This window comes from Biomphalaria glabrata, chromosome 2, assembly GCF_947242115.1.
Source record: "Biomphalaria glabrata chromosome 2, xgBioGlab47.1, whole genome shotgun sequence".
In the NCBI taxonomy this organism is placed as follows: Eukaryota; Metazoa; Mollusca; class Gastropoda; family Planorbidae; genus Biomphalaria; species Biomphalaria glabrata.
The window spans coordinates 8,095,189-8,115,163 of record NC_074712.1 but is presented as its reverse complement, the minus strand read 5'-3'; the positions used below and the strand labels follow the sequence as shown (position 1 = coordinate 8,115,163).

At 40.8% G+C, this 19,975-nt stretch overlaps 1 protein-coding gene across 4 annotated transcripts in view; it reads right to left on the bottom strand.

The window, feature by feature from the left end:
* The window catches only part of LOC106055015 (E3 ubiquitin-protein ligase SMURF2-like), a 74,800-nt gene that overhangs the window by 17,709 nt on the left and 37,116 nt on the right, over positions 1-19,975 (bottom strand). For all 4 annotated transcript variants that reach the window (XM_056018930.1, XM_056018931.1, XM_056018933.1 and 1 more), the window contains one exon: positions 12,407-12,581. In XM_056018930.1, coding sequence (XP_055874905.1) covers positions 12,407-12,581 — 175 coding nt within the window. The remainder of the gene's footprint in view (positions 1-12,406; positions 12,582-19,975) is intronic.

Below are 19,975 nucleotides of genomic sequence, written 5' to 3'. Positions count from 1 at the left end.
TTCTAGGCCCCATCAACAAACATAAAATGCTAACAAACCTAACCCTGCTCAAATGTAAAGACTCTTGATGCTTTTGGGATTTGGCTCTAAACAATGCATTAAAGCAACAAAGTGTTCAGGAAACAGCCAAAGAAACACAGAAATGATTTCTAAATAAACCTAGAAACAAGATGTACATGAAAGGAAACTACAAAATGAAGAAGCTTGTGCAGTGCTAGCTTTGCAAAGCATGTAAACACAGACATAGCAACGCCATACAGAGTAAACACAGAGATCCCCAAAATGTATAAACATAGAGATTGGGATGGCCAACACTATAAACACAGACATTGATCAACTGCACCCCCCCCCCCCCACACTCCACCAAACTGATTAGATGTATATCAATTTTTGTTCATTGATTTCCTTCGAAAGAAAACAAAAGATAAGTTCTTGACAGAAAAAGAAAAAAATATTTGCTTCTAAGTTGGAACTGTCTTCTCTTGGAAAAACTATTTCCCCCCTAGTGTTGCTTATTACATGACTTATCACAGGAGCAGAATAGGCTTGAGCTTCGTGTCAAGTGTGTGTCACATTTAAATCAGGTGTGTTGTGTCATGTTTAATTTAAGTGTAACTGGGGGAGCTTGGGGAGGGGGGTGTGGAGAGGGTGATGCATGTCACACAGAAACATCATGTTATTGTGTGTGTGTGTGTCATTGTGCTGAATCTGACAGCACCAGAGGGTTAGTAAGTAATCATAGTGAAAACCATGACTAAAATGTTCCATTGATTCACAAGTCCACTAGAGAACTCTTGGGGGTGGCTCAATGCCCAGTGGTACAAACTAGTTGAATCAAGAAGGAAATAGTGAGGCCACACTGTAATAGATAAAACAGTGATGGGCTTATTGTTTGAGGAGCAGGACACAAGTTAAATGAAAACTTTTGGCGGGCCGCTAATTTCTTTAATTATAAAAATACAGAAATTTAGTATTAGATTGAATGATATCAAAATTTAACTAATGCCCAGCTAGGAGTGCTTTGTAAAAAGTTCTTAATTTGTTTCTTAATTTGGTTAGGTTATTATTAAAAGTTAACAGAGAAGTTCATCCATCAATCTATTTCTGACATAGTATAATTTCTTTCCCTTGTTCTAGATACCAAACAAAATAATTAATTACCGATAGTTTATTAACTAATTGGTTAATTTTTTAAAAACTGATTCTTGTGTTGTCAGGTAAAAGAAATAACTGGCAAAATTTCCGCTTGATCCGAGATTGGGTGTGGGAGGAATAACATGTACAAACTTTTTGCTAGACAAACAGAGCTTTGCAAAATGTGAATGTACCCTCTCAGATTTTGCAATTTAAGCGGTAAATGATGTGGATGTCGGCAGTTTCTGTGGTCCAAGATTAACGAGGGTATCAGATGGCCAGCACAGTAAACAACCGATTTAGCTTTTCCCCAATTAATGTCAGGTACCCATTAGTTGCTAGATGGACCAGAGCGTGCTAAAAAAAAACAACAACAACACAAAATTAAGATTAGGCCATTCATGAGCTCTACTCATGGGACAACTACTTTGTGTGAAGCATAGAAATTAAAATTCACACTATTATTCCAATGGTTCATAGAAATTAAAATTCACACTATTATTCTAATGCTTTATCGAGTATTGAAAACTTGAATTCCTACATTGTGAATGAAATTGTTTATTTCTAATTATTTTTTTTTTAAAGCGCAGGCCGGATAAAGCTTTTCAGGGGACCGGATTTGGCCCACGGGCCATAGTTTGCCCATCACTGAGATAGAGGGTAGTGACAGAGTTCCTAGAAGCTGGAGCAAAAAGAACCACAGCCAGGTTTTGAAAAAAAAATGTTTCTTCGTTGGTTGCATTGAGAGGGAAATTGAACTGTTTGTTTTGACTGCCTACACCTGACGTGACACAGAACTACCTGCAGAGATACACTTCATTAATTTTCAGAGCCAATACAGATATAAACCTAGCACTTTGAATTCTATAGACGTTTCTTTCTCACACCAACTTCTCCCCCTCCCCCCACCCCTTTTTTTTTTTTTCATCTCTTTTCCTCCACATCTCTCTCTCTCTCTCATCCTACGTTCTGAAACATGACTACATCAGACTAGACTCTATGTGCTAATGTATCTCATGTATGTGTGTTAACTCTTTCTCTCCTAACTGATGATACCAACGTTTATTCCACCAGAATGTGGTAAATAATTACGGAGAGAAAGAGTTAACTGATATTACCAACAAAAAATGTAAGATTAAAAACAACAAACATATTAACTTAGACACTTGCAAAACAAAACTAGGTCTAGATTCTCTAAATGAACAAGTATTTCAACAAATGCTTCTGCTATATACCACGCACATTTCAAAGGGTTTATCAGCACGTAGATTTTTATTAAGATGTACTTTACAGAGTAGTATGTCTGTCTACGTAAAAATCAAATATTTCCCTGTATACAATTTAGGCCTAGTGATATACAATCGTGACCAACTTTCCAAACATCACATTCACATAGGTTAGTGCAGTCGTCTGCTAATAACACGTGACTTACAGATCCACCTTCCATCCAGCCCTAGGTGTAGCCCACTTGTGCATACACTACGCCGAAATGCTCTCCGCACTTCTTGGCCCATGAGAGTTCTGAACTCGGCTCTGATGCAAGTCTTCAAAGAGATGCAGCCAGCTCTTGTCCCCCAGACAATGAACGTAGTGTAAACATCGACTTCTGGGGCCCCCATGTGCACTAACTATTACTAACAGACAGACTTCTATTTAGACAGCACGCAAGTGCATTTTGCGCATTCCTTGAGAAATGAAAGCCACTTTACAAGCATGTTAAACACATTCCTTTCTTACAGGACACGACCATCAGCAGGCGGCTTAGACTAGGCCTATATCTAATTCTACAACCAAAAATAAAAAAAAACCCTCATAGCTACTCGGCCAGGTGACCGCACGCACTGACCTGCATATAGATCGAGTTTACAAACATCCAAATTTGGATTAGCCATATTTTTTTAAATTTTAGCGTTTCTCGTCATTTATAACTGAATAACAGTATAACATGGGGAAAACTATTAGTGCTACCTCTTCAATATATAAAACTCCCTCCCTTTAAAAAAAAAAAGGGGGGGGGGGAGAGAGAGAAAGAGAAGTACGACTAGTCTCTCAACATACTCCCAATCCTTTTCTCCCCGATTAAATAACTTGATACAGTTTCATTACTGCGCTACAGAAACAGATATGCGCACTATGAATTTGTAGCAAACAATTTATGAATGTCAAGTCAATTATTTTCCAATTATCTTCTACTAAACTTAAAACCATTAGGGTTTAATACTTTTTAACGAAAAAAATTATTTGAAGCTAAATATGTTCAAAGAAATGGCTCCAAGCCAGTCAACACTTTTTTTTTTAAATCTCTCCGCAATTATTTTCCATGTTCAGAAGGAATTATTAATTTTTCCCATTTGTATTTCACTAGCCTGTTAGGGTTACACTTCAATAATAGTTTTCTTTTAATAAGAAAATTGTATAACTAGTAAAGATCAATGTATACCCTTTTTATACAACACAAATTAAAGTTAACAACCCCAAAAATTAAGTTAATGTAATGGGGCCAAATCAACGATGGTATCGTCAATCAGGAGAGAAAGAGTTAAAAGACTTTACAAACTATTAGGGAGACCTGGGGGGGGAGGAAAGGGTTAAAGACTTCATTTTTTCCAAAACACACACACACACAAGATTATGAACACAAAACTAATTGCCGTAAATCAGCTTGGAGGCTAGTGACTCACTGGCAGTGGAGGTTGTGAAGTAACAAATAGTCTGGACTGTAGTACAAACAAATTGAAATTCGACAGACATTGATCACGTGATAGGAGAGCTCACGCCCAGGTTCAGGAACTAATTAGTTGTACGGATGTAAGGCAATCAATGAATACAGGGGAGACCATCAAGTCACATGGTTTGGGAGGTATGCTTTCCCATCTCTCTAATTGTCACATACGTATTACTCTCTCTCTCTCTCTCTCTCTCTCTCTCACACACAAACATCCTCTTGCAATCTTCGTTTCATCTCCCTATGAAGTCTGTAACATCCATGCAACATTTGCTTCACAAGATCAAAACCTCAAAGAATCGATTCATCAGATACTTAATGAAATTGGTCAAAAACAAAGAGTTCCAGCCAGTAAGAGAAAGACAAAAATGTATGGCCACTTTCAATGAAAGGACGATAAAATCTAAGTGCTGTTAATGCCGTTGACTTGTAGCACCAAACTGCTGGTGGAAAACTAAACCACTGTAGGCGTATTATGTTTGAACCTAATGAAATACTCAGAAAGACACAAAGACAAAGGAACATTCCTTGTTCCATTTGCTAGGACAAATTTGTTCGAATAGTCTTTCTTCCCTAGTGCTATTAAAGCAAGGAATGGGTTGCTTGGGTCAGCCAGGATAACTAATAACTTGATATAATTTAACACATTGATGTCTTTATACAGGGTCCTATATATAAAAATTTCTCTATTCCATGTTCTCCATCCTCATTCGAAAAATTAAAAATGTCAGATTGCTGTCACGCTGAAATTACAATTGGGCGTTTAGAAACATTTCTATTGACCCCCACCCCCTATTTAAGGTTTCGTTTGCCCTTTTGTATGACCTCAAAAAAAAAAGTAGAACGCCCTTTGACAAAGCAGACATTAAATTATCATGTCCCACATTTCAGACCTTGACCTTATAGCCAAAAACAAAAAAAAAAGGAAACAATTTCACTGACAGGCTTAAACTGTTTTTGAGTAATTCGCGATAAAAAGTGTCTGCACCTCCCAGTGGCCATAGTCCCCAAACTGTCGACTAGCAGTGGCATTTAACATCCATCAACCATCATGCAGACATAGTAGCCGCTGGTAACGTGACTAGGAGATTTATGGGATTGTTCCAGGTCTGGATTTAATTCACATGATTGTTTCACGCACGTCAGATTATTGATTTATGGGATGTGTGGTCGAGAGACTGTACGCTTGAGTTTGGCTTGTCTGCCTATCGATGGGCTCGAGGTTCGACACCCGACTCGAGCAAGAATTGTGTTTACTGAGGCAGCATGGGAAACCTCCCAGATACCCCACACTGGTCCACACATGAGACCTTAGCTCTCTGAGAGGGTTATAAGCATGGAAGTTGCGCTATATAAAAGCTATTTAGTATTATTATCATTATTATTTATGTCTAGACTGAAGTCACATCATTGTTGTATGTCTAGATGTAGGTCATTGTTTCACGTTTAAATGTTTGTTAAAATTTAAAATGTTTGTTAAAATTTAAAATGTTTGTTAAAATTTAAGTTTCGTGTGTCGAAAGGTTGGAGAAAGCACTGCATTATCACAGGGCCTGACAATAGTGTCAAACTGCTAACAAGTAACACTAGCTAACTACTACAGTAATAAGTCTACTCCTAAAGCTTCATCTAGTCACATTATCACGAATCTGATTATGACTGTATACAGTGACGTTATAAGCATACACTGGTAGGAGTTTACGATACACTATACAGTACGAAGAAGAAGATAATCTAGAACAGAGGCACTTGAGTGTAAGAGAGAAACTGATGAGGTGACAGTTTTAGGAACGTGCCATTAGAGTGTACACAGGTTTTCAGAGATACAGATTTGGTGCTACCAACTAGACGCCACTTTGTCCGCTGAAGATGAAACTTTGTTATGAAATACATCAAACTTCTGGACTCGCCTTTACGTTGTCTTATCAAGTTGCGAACTGGCATTGACACAGAACTGGAACGAGTGGACTAGATCTAGGACCAGCAGCCACCTCGTCATTTTAGTAAGTCTACACTACGTTCTCAAATCCTGCCAGGGCTATTTTCAAATAAACTGAAATCTTGTTTGAAATACTGAGAGGAACAAAAAAGTCGATGGTGTTACTTTTGTATAGTCTGTTAAAGAATTAGAAAGGGGAAAAAAAAAGTGTACGTCCCGTAGTTCTTCAAGACACTGAATCCTCCCCGTGAAGTAGTTGCTTACACTTCATCGGTAGGTTGGTGTTCCAGACGCTTACATAGACTATTTATGGAGGCTGTTACAATTATGTACTCTACATTGGACAGCTAGTAGCCAGGCTGGTACAACGTTATGTGTTTAGCAAGCCAATTCACTGGAAACAATTCAACCCAGTTATTTTTTGACTCGACATCTCAAAGTTTATTTAAAAAAATAAAGCGAGTTATTTTTTAATGAATTGATTGCTTCGAAAGACGTGGCGACTCCCTCCCCTCCCAACTCCCAACAGAACGTGCTCAGCTCCAACCATTTATTTCTGGGAGATGATGTCAGTGAGTAGGAACTCCAGAAAGCCAACACAAAAGGTAGAACCAGAACGTTCCAAAGGTAAGTCGCTGGCTAAACTATGCCATGGGTGTACAGTTATTCTTAGATCAAGAGCTGAACTTGAAACAGCGAGAAGCGGGCGGCCCCTCACATAATGATGGAGGAGAGAGGAACGAGAGAAGAGTGTGTGTGTGTGTCTACTTCTCAAACTTGGTCCAAATCATTCAACAAAGAGACCCCTTGGACACACTAAACGTTGGTCAACTAGATACTGTCTCTGTCCAACGTGAGCAGCAGACTACACTGGTCAGAGGATGAAGTCACTGGCCATCACCTGATTCATTGACTAACTCGTCATTACGTTGGTCAAGCAGACAATGTCAAAAATTCATCTTTAGAATTCAAAAAAGGACAAAGAAGAAGAATTCAAAAGAGAATGAAGAAGAAGAAGAAGAATTCAAAAGAAAAAGAAGAAGAAGAATTCAAAAGAGAATGAAGAAGAAGAATTCAAAATGAAGTCGTGTGTTTGCTTCCTATTCAAGCCCGATTGACAATTGTCTTTTAATTCTATATTAATACGTCACAGTGAGTGTTTCAGCATTAATAGCCCGAGAGAAATTCTTGATATAAAACGGCGGATAACTCCGCAAAGTTTCGTCGACGATAAACAAAATCCATGTTACAGTTCCAACCAGTCGCCCATAACACAGTCCAAGTCAAAGTAAATCAAAATTCTCTCAAGAGTCTACAAAACGAAAACAAAAAAAAATATAGAAAGAAGTGCCTTGGTGATATTAAGGTGAGATCGCTCGTCAAGGCAAATAAATCATTTATACTTGAAACCTATCTATGTTAGTATCAAACCACAAATTTGAAGAACCTAGACAAAAAAAAAATGGCGTTAAATAGATCATCTCCTAAGAATCTATGGTCGACACGACTGCCGTGAGGCCCGTGTAAAAGCGTCAAGCTGTGGAAGAAGCTTGGCCCAGCTAGCAGTGTTTCTATCAAGACTTAACAGATAAACACAAGACGTTAATGACGACTTTAATCTTGGCACATACTTAAACACTCGGGCTCCCAAAGGAACAGAAATAGAGTTCCATATTTAGCGCAGGCAGGCGGAATGTTGTATAACAATAAACACGTTGAGACGAGGTTAAAACTTGCCCCCGACCATCTCCCAGAATATTTCGTGTGTAACAGTGTTACGAATATTCATTTATGTCAAAGGGGGGAAAAAGTATCAAAAAAAAAAAAAAAAAAAAAAAAGATAATATTTAACAAACTTCGTAAGCCTTTGTAAAAACAAAGTGACGACAGACGACCTGTGACGTGGCAGCACGCTATTGGTCTAAACTACCCACAGGGTGTGATGTCACAAGCCAGTGTTGAGGCTTCCTATGACGGTTGGCCGCAGTCGGTCGTATTTACACATTCGGTTACATATGAAGGTCGTTTTACCAAGACCTGACCAACTGACCAAAGACTAGTCTCGTGAACAGACTTAGTAGACGAATAGTGTGTCTGATTGTCTCTTCTTTCCTCCTCATCCAGAACATTAGACAGCCGATATGTATTGAAGGTGTATTCATTGTGTATAAGACCTGTAAACCATATACCCCATAGATCGCAAGGTCTGAAAGGGGTAGAGATCTACATGCTATTTACATAGTGTACAAATAACATTTTGAATTCATTAGTATAATGAAAAAAAAGATTTTTTTAGAAACAAAGGTGATTTGAAGAATAGTTCAGGTTTGTTGCATACTTAATGACAACGCCGTCTAGCTGTAGAGTCGATGTAGAGTATACCGACTAGACAGGCTAGCTTTACTTTCATGGCCAATATTGAATTAGCCTCGGGGCCTCCCATAGCTCAGTTTATTGGTCGTATAACAAGAGACAAACGCATTTGATTAGAGAATAGCTCTGTATGACGTCACACACACACGCATATTCATAAGATGATCGTTTTCATTCACAGCGTGAGCCAGGGCAACAATAGAATATCATGATGTTTGTAGAAATATACAAAGCAATGTTCTCTCTATTTCATGGGAATCACTGGAACTATAGTCTCAGTCATCTAGTCATCAAACTAGGCCCGTACTTCGTTAGAACTGTAGTCTCAGTCATCTAGTCATCAAACTAGCCCCGTGCTATGCTGAAAATATACATCTTGGTGACCTTAAAATGCGAACTCCATGGTCTTCAATAACGCAAGTTTGTATTTTGTCTTGTTTATCAAGCCACGACGAGGCCTGACGCTTAAACTGCTAAGTCAGAATACATAACAATAGTGATCTAGTTGTAACAAAGTTCTTCGCCTGGGGAGGCGGAGCAAATGAGCGAAGGCAGAACCCGTAATTAAAACATGGACTCTCAACATCAACTAATAGGTCAAACTCCACAAGAGAGTAGCATGAAGAACTGACTTGGGAAAACGAGGTTCTAACTTCAGCGTGGCAGCATTGCTCTTTGTTTGTCGTATGGGGTAAAGGCTTTTGATTTTGTGACGGCTCAATGAATTGTTAAGTCAGGAGATGAAGAGCAGGGTTGAAAAGAAGAACTGGTGCAATGTGGTGAAAAGTGACCAAGACAAACTCAAGGTGGTGGTGACAGGTCATTTAAAGATTAATTTTCGTCTGCCCGAAGAACATTTACGATAGCCGTTCTTGACACACGGGAAAGATAAGTGCCAGTAGTCAGACATTTTCTTTCCCAGCATACCCGTGGAGGGGAGTTGTACTTCCGCAAACACAGACACACGTGATGAAATGTTTAGCTTCACCCTGGACTCACGCTAACATCTGTGGCTAGAGAGTCACCACTGAATAGACAGTTCAGCACTATTTCGGGAACAAATCTCAGGATAAGGCGGATACATCTCTAGATAGACGAGGGCGGGTTTGAATTTTTGAGTTTTTTGGCACATCGGCACACTTTAGGGCCACATCGTGCCCCAGAGAGTAGGGCGGGATGGCTTCGTCCTTAAAGTGAGTGAAATAAAAACGGAGAGAATAAAGATTGTTTGATTTCAAACCAAAGAAATAGTCCACAGTCTCACGACCAAACACCAGAGTGTGACCAGACATCAATAGACGAGCTTGCTACAAGCACTACTGAGTTAGAGTGCTGCTTTCACTGGTAGAAGAACAGGAGACAAAAAAAAGATAAAATGAACTCCTGTAACTGTCCAAAACAGACTATGCTGAAGACATGTCTGATGGTTTGAAAATTCTTCAGTGGACACTTATTTTCATTGAATAGTTCTCTGGCAGTGCTAGGCTACTAGCTCATGTCTACACTAATATTATCAATTTCTAGCTTAAAGCAATCATACACTTGATATTGCCAGGCGCTTCCACGTTGTGTATTATGCAGATAAGTCAAACGAAGATAACACTCACATCACGAACTTCAATAACATAAGCGAAAGGCCAACACTATGAGGTAGTCGACGCTGATAATGTCGAACAAGAAGTTTAATAGTAGGGAAACGTCGAATGTCGTCAAGCTAAATCTCTACGTTGATAAAAAGCTCATTGTCTCTAAAGCAGTCAAGAAGTCTTCTGTTTATAACGGGTGATATTTCGCTATTTCTCCTCCAAACCTCGTCTAGTTTGTACTAGTGGCGTCATTGTCTCCAAGTCAAAACTTCCCCTATGTACGAAACAAATAACTCATTCCCAATCGTGTCATACCTGGTAAAAACAAATGAACTATGAGTTTGAAAACAAGCGAAAAGACAAAACAACTTTCGGGGCACATGTTAAGTTGAAAGCGACTACATTATCAACAAAGCTAAGTACTGCATCATAGTAGTATGAAATAAGCGTAATGAATTGAGGCTGTTATGAAGAGAGGTTGGTATGAAGTGAGGCTGTAATGAATTGAGGCTGTTTTGAAGAGAGGTTGGTATGAAGTGAGGCTGTAATGAATTGAGGCTGTTTTGAAGAGAGGTTGGTATGAAGTGAGGCTGTAATGAATTGAGGCTGTTTTGAAGAGAGGTTGGTATGAAGTGAGGCTGTAATGAATTGAGGCTGTTTTGAAGAGAGGTTGGTATGAAGTGAGGCTGTAATGAATTGAGGCTGTTATGAAGAGAGGTTGATATAAAGTGAGGCTGTAATGAATCGAGGCTGTTATGAAGAAAGGTTGGTATTAAGTGAGGCTGTAATGAATTGAGGCTGTTATGAAGAGAAGTTGGTATTAAGTGAGGCTGTAATGAATTGAGGCTGTTATGAAGAGAAGTTGGTATGAATTGAGGCAGTTATGAAGAGAGGTTGGTCTGAAGTGAGGCTGTACTATGGGGCTGATGTAAAACCACGTGACAAAGTGTTCACACAATTTAAAAGGTTTTAGACAAAGTGAAGCAGGAACTTTAACGTTTCTCAAAACTGATCTATGACTTAGTTGTCGAGTACTCACGAGGACACCAACAATCTTACACACAAATGTTAATGGCCTGTCATCAGTTGAACACAAACACAAGTGAAGGGGTGGAACAGTTTGACAAACAAATGAACTGGAGACAGACAGATGTCGCCATGACATTGCTACGGGTGCTTACTATCACGCATAATACATTCACGCTACATCTCGCTAGGTAAGACTAATTTCACAGTGTGCAGCCGAACGTTCTGGGCTCACATAGGTCTCGATCCAGCCGCATGAGGAGGCACAAAACCCCAGTGCAGAGCCCTCGGTCCCCTGGACGACAAAAGTGGTCATCATCGAACCGCGATGGTGTAATGGAGTGTGTGTGTTTCTATGGTGACGGTAGGAAGAGGTTAGCGATTGGTTGTGAATGATGCAAGATAAGTAGCATTGTCGTCAGCGGTCTTAGTTAGGACAGACGACTCCAGAACGTGAGACTGAAAAGAAGTGTTATTGTGAGTTAGAGGTTGTTCAAAATACCACTTTATATTATTACAAACGTCTACTAAATTGATTTCATTTTATCTCAATTTTGTATAGTTCAAAAGTTATAGTTAGTTTTGTTCAAATTCTTTCAAGTTTTACAAGTTAAAATATAATAAGCCTGCGCCTAATACGGTTTAGTTGTCTACCGGCAGTTTGGTGCTACAAGTCAAAGACCGATAACAACAGATGGACGAAGCATATTTCAGAGAAGGACAGTGGACTGATAGCTTTGAAGCCTGCCTCTACATTCAAGTGTATTTCTTTATAATAGTGTTACTGTGAAACAAAGAGTCTATTACCGAGCAGTCTTAATACAGAGCTATCAGATGTCATCATCATCATGGTTTCAATTCACTTAGGAAGTAGCAATGCTTAGGTCAATATTCGGAAGAGCTATCACAACATCCCGAGCTCTTGTGTCGACACCTACCAGCCAGACACCACATTCGGACCCACTTACGTGATCCGCCGATGTATTTAAATACTTACAAGTGTATATGTTACCCCCCCCCCTCTCCAGGCCAACACCGCCCCCTCCAAGTCCAGAGATGTGTTTACCAAGATGACTTGAACCTGCGTAAACAGTGATTCCCCCTCCCCCCTTGCGTCCGGGGCTCGAAACTTCCCCAAGACTATAGACTCGAGAGCGGATGTGAAGCATAGAATTAAGACAATGAACACCTCCCTGTTCCAATAGCAGACGAGTTACGTAAATGTTAGGCAAATGTTAAAGTTCGGCTATTTTTAGCCTTTAAACTAAAACTTTTTTTTTGTAAAGTTACAAAAAGATTTGAACTCTCTCTCTTTATAAGGGTCGGTGTAGTCGTGAGGAATAGGCGTACACACACACACACAAAATGCGGGGGAGGGGGAGGGAATCAATGTTATACCATAGTACGCCAATGAACACATCTAAGTCATTACAGTTTGTGGAAAGGGCATTGAATTGGCGCCCCCCCCCCTCCCCAGACAACACACATATGATAGTGGCAGGGTCTAAAACAGATGACTGCCTTCATATGAGCACATAACTGTTGACACGAGAGACAAGCAGATGCGCGCGCATGCCGCACACACACACACACACACACACACAAAGCAAACACTGTACTTACCCTTCAGGCAACTCGTTCGGGTCATAAGGTATTGAAGGTGAGCTGCTGGAGGAGTCAGGCACTTGCTGCCCGGGGCCTGCGTTTCCCCTGTCCCTGGAGATGAGGCTGATCACAATCTGCCCGCGAACGGCATCATTGTCCTCAGAGTTCTGGCGCTGAAGGTCAAGTCTTTGAACTGAAACACAAACATGAGGGAGACTTAGTCGGCGCCCTTGTCTGAACTGGATAAGTGTACCGTTTGAAAGGGGAGCCCCTGTTGAGGACTGGGTGCTACCATTCGTGGCCTGGCTGCTACAGGTCGTGGCCTGGCTGCTACCATTCGTGGCCTGGCTGCTACAAGCCGTGGCCTGGCTGCTACAAGCCGTGGCCTGACTGCTGGCGGGAAGAATGTTGATGGAATTGTTGGACATGGACCTGGAACTGAATGTGATATTATTGGTCAGGCTGGTCAAGGGGCGCTGAGAGAGGACCTGGGTCGAAATGGGCGCCCACGTGTGGTTACGCCGATAGTAATGGAGCGGGGAGTGGTGTGACGAGTGTAAGGGCGAATGTGGGAGCGTGGAAAGGGGTGACGATGGGGTCAAGGGAAGCGTATACGACGGCTGGAGAGGGGTGCGCTTGGAAAACATAATGGGGGCGTGCGTGGACACCACGTTGTCGTTCTGCTCGTCGCCGCTCCTGTCCACCTCGTGGTCACTGTGATCAGAGCCCATGTTGACGTCATGTGAGGCCACCGTAGAGTACCTGGGGGCGCCGACGCTTTGCACCACACTCGTGGTGACGAACGTGGCACCGTCGGAACTGACCGGAGAGCCGGGACACGGATCGTCATCATCATTATCCGACGACGTCCCGGCTGTCGAGGACGTAGAGGCCACCCTGGAGCACGACCTGCGGGCCATGAAAGACGAAGGGTTCGGAGGCCCGAACAGCACCAACGGCGTGGAGGCGGACACCGCCAGGTGGTTCAAGTTGCAGGGCACGGACGTGGCCATGCGCAGGTTGGTCCGTATCCTGGGAGAACATGGCGGGGTGGTCTCCACAATGAATCGGCTGTAGTTACGTACTTGAGGTGGGGAGGAGCCGGACAGTGTGCTTTCCAGAACCATTTCAACGCAGTGACAACATGGCCTGTTTACAAGCGATGAAATAATAGCATACAAAACACTTTCACTTATTAATTTATAAATGTCGCTAGAAATCCAGACCAATCAATTAAAATATGCAGCACAATTACTGATCAAAAGGTGGTGAAATATAAATGTATCCAAATTGGTTGTTGGTGATAATACCACATCAAAATGTGTTTAACTAGACAACATAATAGTAACACAATAAGCACAAGTCAAACAAGGTCTTGTTTCACTAAGTGCTATAGAACTGTAAATCCCAAAACTCTCTATTCGGAAGGTTAGTTGTGAAACTTTTGTTAAACGACAACCATCTAAGGTGCTGGGAAATCAAAACATGATAGGCCAGTTGCCTAGAACAAGAAACAGGAACGATTGTATCCGTAAGATGAACACTAGAAAAAGACGACGAACTAATCCTCAAAGAAAAAACAAAATTTGCTGCCTCTTTTTTTTTTTTCCCGAAGTGTACGTGAACTAAGCAGGTCACTAAACGAGCTCAGACAACGAGGGGAGAAGACCCAACTCTCAGGGCAGGTAAAAAAAAAAAGGGGGGGGGGAGTTCTCTTCCCCTTCTGTCTCTCACGTCGCCGTAGTCTCTCACATCAACCCACGTAGGCTTTACGTTTGGAGGGTTCATTGAGAGGCAGAGAGAGAGAGAGAGAGAGAGAGAGAGAAGGGAGAGAGAGAGAGAGACTAACTGACAATGTCCTGGCCTCGCCTATCGGTGTGAGTAGCTCGTGTGTGAGTAATTTACTACATGATGACCCGGTGACCTTTACCTACGTGACGTCACACCAGATCTAGTACGGTAGAGGAAATCGATTACAGCAGAGACGCCGATACTCTACAAACTCTCTGTGTTTCCCTCACAAGATCAACATTTCATACCCAACGATTCCAAGTGACTACTGAATTCTAAAACATTTCAAACAGTTTTAGATCCAGATCTATTAGATGTAGATCTATATGTTTGCGTCTCGTAGATCGCTCTCAACAATATAGAGAACACACTGGGGAAATTAAACTGAATGCGCATTTTGGATCGAGAATCAAAGAGGGTTGTATGTTAAACAGGAGTGTTGTTTTTTTTATAGAAAGAGCAATATGAAACATTACTGTGCGAACTGATACCGATATCAAGTAAGTAATATTTATATATATAACACAACACAAAACATAAAAACATTTTTTTTTGCAAGAGGAAGTGCTAAAGAAACCCTGTGAATTGATCTGCTCACCTTCAGGGCCGCCCTAGGCATAGGCAAACTAGACAGCCGCCAAGGGCCTCCGATTGGTGGGGGCCTCGCATAGAACTAAAAAAAAAATAATCAGATAACAGCGAAACTTGGATCAAATCTCAAACGTAGTAAAACTCTATGGTTCTATGTCTGCTGGACTAGCTCTAAGGTTCTATGTCTGCTGGACTAGCTCCAAGGTTTTATTAACGAAAATTTAGATTTAGTTGCTTGACTAGCAATGTTAGAAGATCTCTTGATGAAAATATGTTAGTACGAGTCTGGTTTATCTTAAGGCAAAAAAAAAAAAGCAGATGGCTTTAAAAGAGGTGGTCAACGAATTGGCAGGAAAAAGTCCTGAACACGATCCCGGGAGAATCAGGTTCAAGCCATGCAGAGGACAGTCAGCATATCGGCTGCCATTGGAAAGATGTCAGGCTTATGGTCATCTTCAATTAGCACTAAAGAATGAGTCGAAGACATATTGATTGATTTCGAGACGGACACGTTGTTAATAAATGGCGTGATTATATTTTTTTTGTTGTTTATTTTACATTTTCGTTTGGGGCTACTCAATTTACTCTGACTAGGGCCTCCAATCACCTAAGGCCGGCCCTATCACCTTACACCCCGACACACCGTGCCAAACGTCATCACGTGTCGTGCCACATGCAATCCTGCAAGCATGTTGAGCTGATCAAGCATAACTTTTTATTTTTCGGTTTTGCTGGGTGCCTTATTTCTGGTACCTTTCGTGCACAAAAGGGCACAGTGTAAAAAAAAGGGGGGAGGGGGTAGAGGTTTACGTACACTCTCCTTTACCTCTCTCTCTCTCTCTCTCTCTCTCTAGCTTTATCAGAATGTCACTTGTTTACTACGTAGTCTCAACTGGGACTTCTAACGTCAATATGAAAAGGTTGATGAAACTAAGACACCGAAGTAAAAATAAGCATTTTTTTTCTATCTCGATCATTTCGCAGATCAAACTCTAGCTCAAAGTGACTGCAGTTTCATCACCGACCTATATATCTAGTAACAACATCCCCTGCCTATATATCTAGTAACAACATCACCGGCCTATATATATATATATATATATATATATATATATATATATATATATATATATATATATATATATAGTAGCAACATCACCGGCCTATATATCTAGTAGCAAAATCACCGGCCTATATATTTAATACCAACATCACCGCCTATATATCTAGTACCAACATCACCGGCCTATATATCTAGTAACGAAACCACCGGCCTATATATCTAGCAGCAACATCACTGGCCTATATATCTAGTAGCAGCATCACCGGCCTGTATATTCAGTAACAAATCAGACGAACCAAAACGTCTAAAAAAAATAATAATGTCTAGTCTTACAAGTCAAAGACAACACATAAACTATACAAAACTCCGTGACCGTTGTCACGAATGAACTAGAATCTACTAGATCTAGATCCCACCGATGAGTCTTTTTGTTCAACCGTTATAGTTAATTAAGACTCCCCAATAGTTTTTAGTTGTGTTGTTTGTTTTTTTTTTTGGTGTGTCGCTTAGTAGAAATGAATATCTCAAATTAAGTATTAACTCTAGAACTCAATGAATTTGTGTTACGCTGACCCTTAACTCTTTCTCTCCTAACTGACGATACCAGCGTTGATTCCACCAGAATGTGGTAAATAATTGCGGAGAGAAAGAGTTAAAGGTTCATTAACTTGTTTCATTTATCTAGACATCTACACCTAAAAAAAAAGGCACCTAATTTTATTCAACAATAATCTATGTCATTATCAAGTGACAACAAAACAGAATGAAACAACCGATGCTCCGAAAGCCGAAAATTGGGCCCAAACTTTGCCCTTGTGGAGTGTCCCCAGATAATGTCGACCATCTCCAACAAAAATGCATTTCCATCGAAAACAAGACATTGGCCCCCAAAAACACCCCTATAGAATAAAAACTGTATGGAGAGCTGCCTGGTGTGGAAACCATTGTCCAGTTCATCTCATATATTGGACAACTTATCTGAGCCCTCCAAAATACTGAGAATGTCGATATAGACTCTTCTCCGCAATGTTGGAGAACCTTTGATGTACAAAAGCCATGCTAAGTCAACGTTAAGAGCCTTCACTCCGACTAGGGCTACAACACGGAGGGTGGATAAAGTATCCTAGATCTAAATACAGCGCTCTCTTCCTCCAGGCCTCAAGCGTGATAATTGGAAATGGCAGATTTATTCTCCAGTTGTGTATGTTTTCTTGTACTCTACCTGGGCTAGGTCTCAGAGAGCTAGTTAATAGATACATTGTCAGACATTGTAGATATCAATAGAAACACAGCATGAATAAAAAGTCAACAAGATGGGTTTAGCTAGAAACGGGTCTTTGTTTAAAGTGCTCTTGCTATTTATTCTGCTATTCTGACAAGCAGATTCACAAAGTGACGCTGTGAAACAGCTGTGATCAGCAAGAGAATAGTGCAGAGGCGAAGTAAGGGTGGGCAAGGGGGGGCACGATGCCCCGGGCGCCACCCTCATCGGGGTGCCACACGCAGCCTATATTTCTATGTGATGTTCATGGAAATGGGAGGGGGGGGCAATAATGTACCGCGGCCCGGGCGCACGTTTTGCTCACTACGCCTCTGGAATAGTGTGACCAATAGAAGTTCAAGTCAATATTTTGTTCACCTTAGTTCAAAGGTCATGGAACGAGAAGACGTCACGTTGTACATGTTCATTCTATTAGGTCTTTATAAAGAATGATACATATCTATGTTTTGTATGTGTATTTGTGTTAAAGCAAAAATATTCATTTGTGCCCATCAGATTTGAGATTTAAGTTTGTTGTGTAATTATTGTGTAAATATCACTAACAGTGTGTGTGTGTGTTTTAATACTGACCAAAAATAAAATGAAACAATGATAGAACCAAACAGCACACGAAAATGGTTTATTTCATTTATAAAACCTCAAACTACAAAAAAAAAAAACAACAACGAACAAACGATTAATGGTTTAGTTTCGCAAACCTAACCTTTAATTTATGGGGGGTGGCTGAAGTGTGTCAATATCATGGTCCTCAGGTATCCATCTGACCTTTCACACTTTGTGTTCTAGACGCTACATGTTTCAAATGTTCCTTCAGAATGGAAGATAATGACATCCTCGACCAAACCTTCCACAGGAAGGCGAGGGATTGCGGACAGCGGGGTTGGAACGCGGGGGCAATTGAGACGACATGCCCCAAGCACGTAGCACACGACCAGGCAGTCATTCATAGTTTGCAATATGCCTTCATGAAATTGTACAAATAAGTACACATTTATTTTTTTTTTGGAGTGGGGATGGGGTGAACGTATTCTCTATATATAAAGTGAAAAAAAAAACAGAACAGTGTTTATTTTTAAAAGGCTTGTGTTTTATAAATTATCGTCAGAACCAAAATGTCGATTACAAAAAAAAAAACTCATTTATTTTGGCAGAACTTAGGCATTTACTGCATAAGTTAACACAAGGAACTCTTACTGCAGAGTACACTTATGAATCAATAGAGTATCTAGGACAAGACTGCCTCAAATCACTAGTGAAAATGTTCAGCCTGCTATGGACTGATGAATGAGAAGCCCTTCACTGTTATTATATGACAGCGTACTTCACTAATGTTGCATGAGCCGAAAATTCACTCCAGTTGTATGCTCAGTCAGTACTTCACTAATGTTGCATGAGCCGAAAATTCACTCCAGTTGTATGCTCAGTCAGTACTTCACTAATGTTGCATGAGCCGAAAATTCACTCCAGTTGTATGCTCAGTCAGTACTTCACTAATGTTGCATGAGCCGAAAATTCACTCCAGTTGGATGTGCAGTACTTCACTAATGTTGCATGAGCCGAAAATTCACTCCAGTTGTATGCTCAGTCAGTACTTCACTAATGTTGCATGAGCCGAAAATTCACTCCAGTTGGATGTGCAGTACTTCACTAATGTTGCATGAGCCGAAAATTCACTCCAGTTGTATGCTCAGTCAGTACTTCACTAATGTTGCATGAGCCGAAAATTCACTCCAGTTGTATGCTCAGTCAGTACTTCACTAATGTTGCATGAGCCGAAAATTCACTCCAGTTGTATGCTCAGTCAGTACTTCACTAATGTTGCATGAGCCGAAAATTCACTCCAGTTGTATGCTCGGTCAGTACTTCCCTATTGTTGCATGCGCCCTTCCTCCGTATCGAACCACTCACCTAATCTGTCTTCAACATCTACTAACCGCACCCTTCACTTCAGTCTCTAATTTCTCTCTATTTCCCCACTCCATTTCAAATTCCATCTACTACGGTCTGGTTTCACAGCTATCTCCCGGTGACGTAGGATTCTAGAAACAGGCACGTGCCATTTGGCGCCGTGCCCAGCTATCGGTAAAACCCGGCCAAGAGTTTCCTACCTGCCTTGCTGTTCAACCCCTTCTGCCCCCTTTTCCCAAACTCCTATCTTTCTCGCTCCTAAAACCCTAAATACATCTCCCATTCATCTAATCTAGAATGTCCCACTTATTCCTTTAATGCTAAGATCTATATTAAAAAAAAAGGAAAGAAACTAGGTGGAGACTTGAGAAAGCCTTGGTTTCTTGAGCAGCACAAATAGCGTAGTAGGAAACAGCTTGTTCCCATTAGTTTAGTGAACGCTATCTCACGTGTTAATGTTTTTTTGTTTTTTTTTGGTGAGATCTAGATCTGTGAAGAAGAATGAACTTGGCCAGTGAATGCCAAGAACTCAACAAAATCAAATGTGTAACAGGATCTGTGAATATCTGTCTGAAGTGTTCTTGTGCGACTTTCTAGTTTTCGGAATACTGAAATTCTGCCTGATGTCCAGTGATACGAATGGATGACGTCTGAAGGAAAACAAGCGTCAGAAGTTTGACCAAACCTAACGAAGTAAAAAAAAAAAAAAAAAAAAGACCTTGTGATCTGTGGGGCAGATGATGTAGAGGTCATCTGTTGCTTTACCCAACGGGTGTCACGTGGCCAGCTAAACGAACCAACCGCCTTTACTTTCCCTAACTAAAGTCAAAGTTGGACTCAGGGGTCTCCTTAAAATCCAGAAATTAAAAATCTCGTCTTCACCGAGATTAGAAACCGGGACCTCTCGGTTTGAAAGCCAAGCGCTTTACCACTCGACCACTACACCCCATAA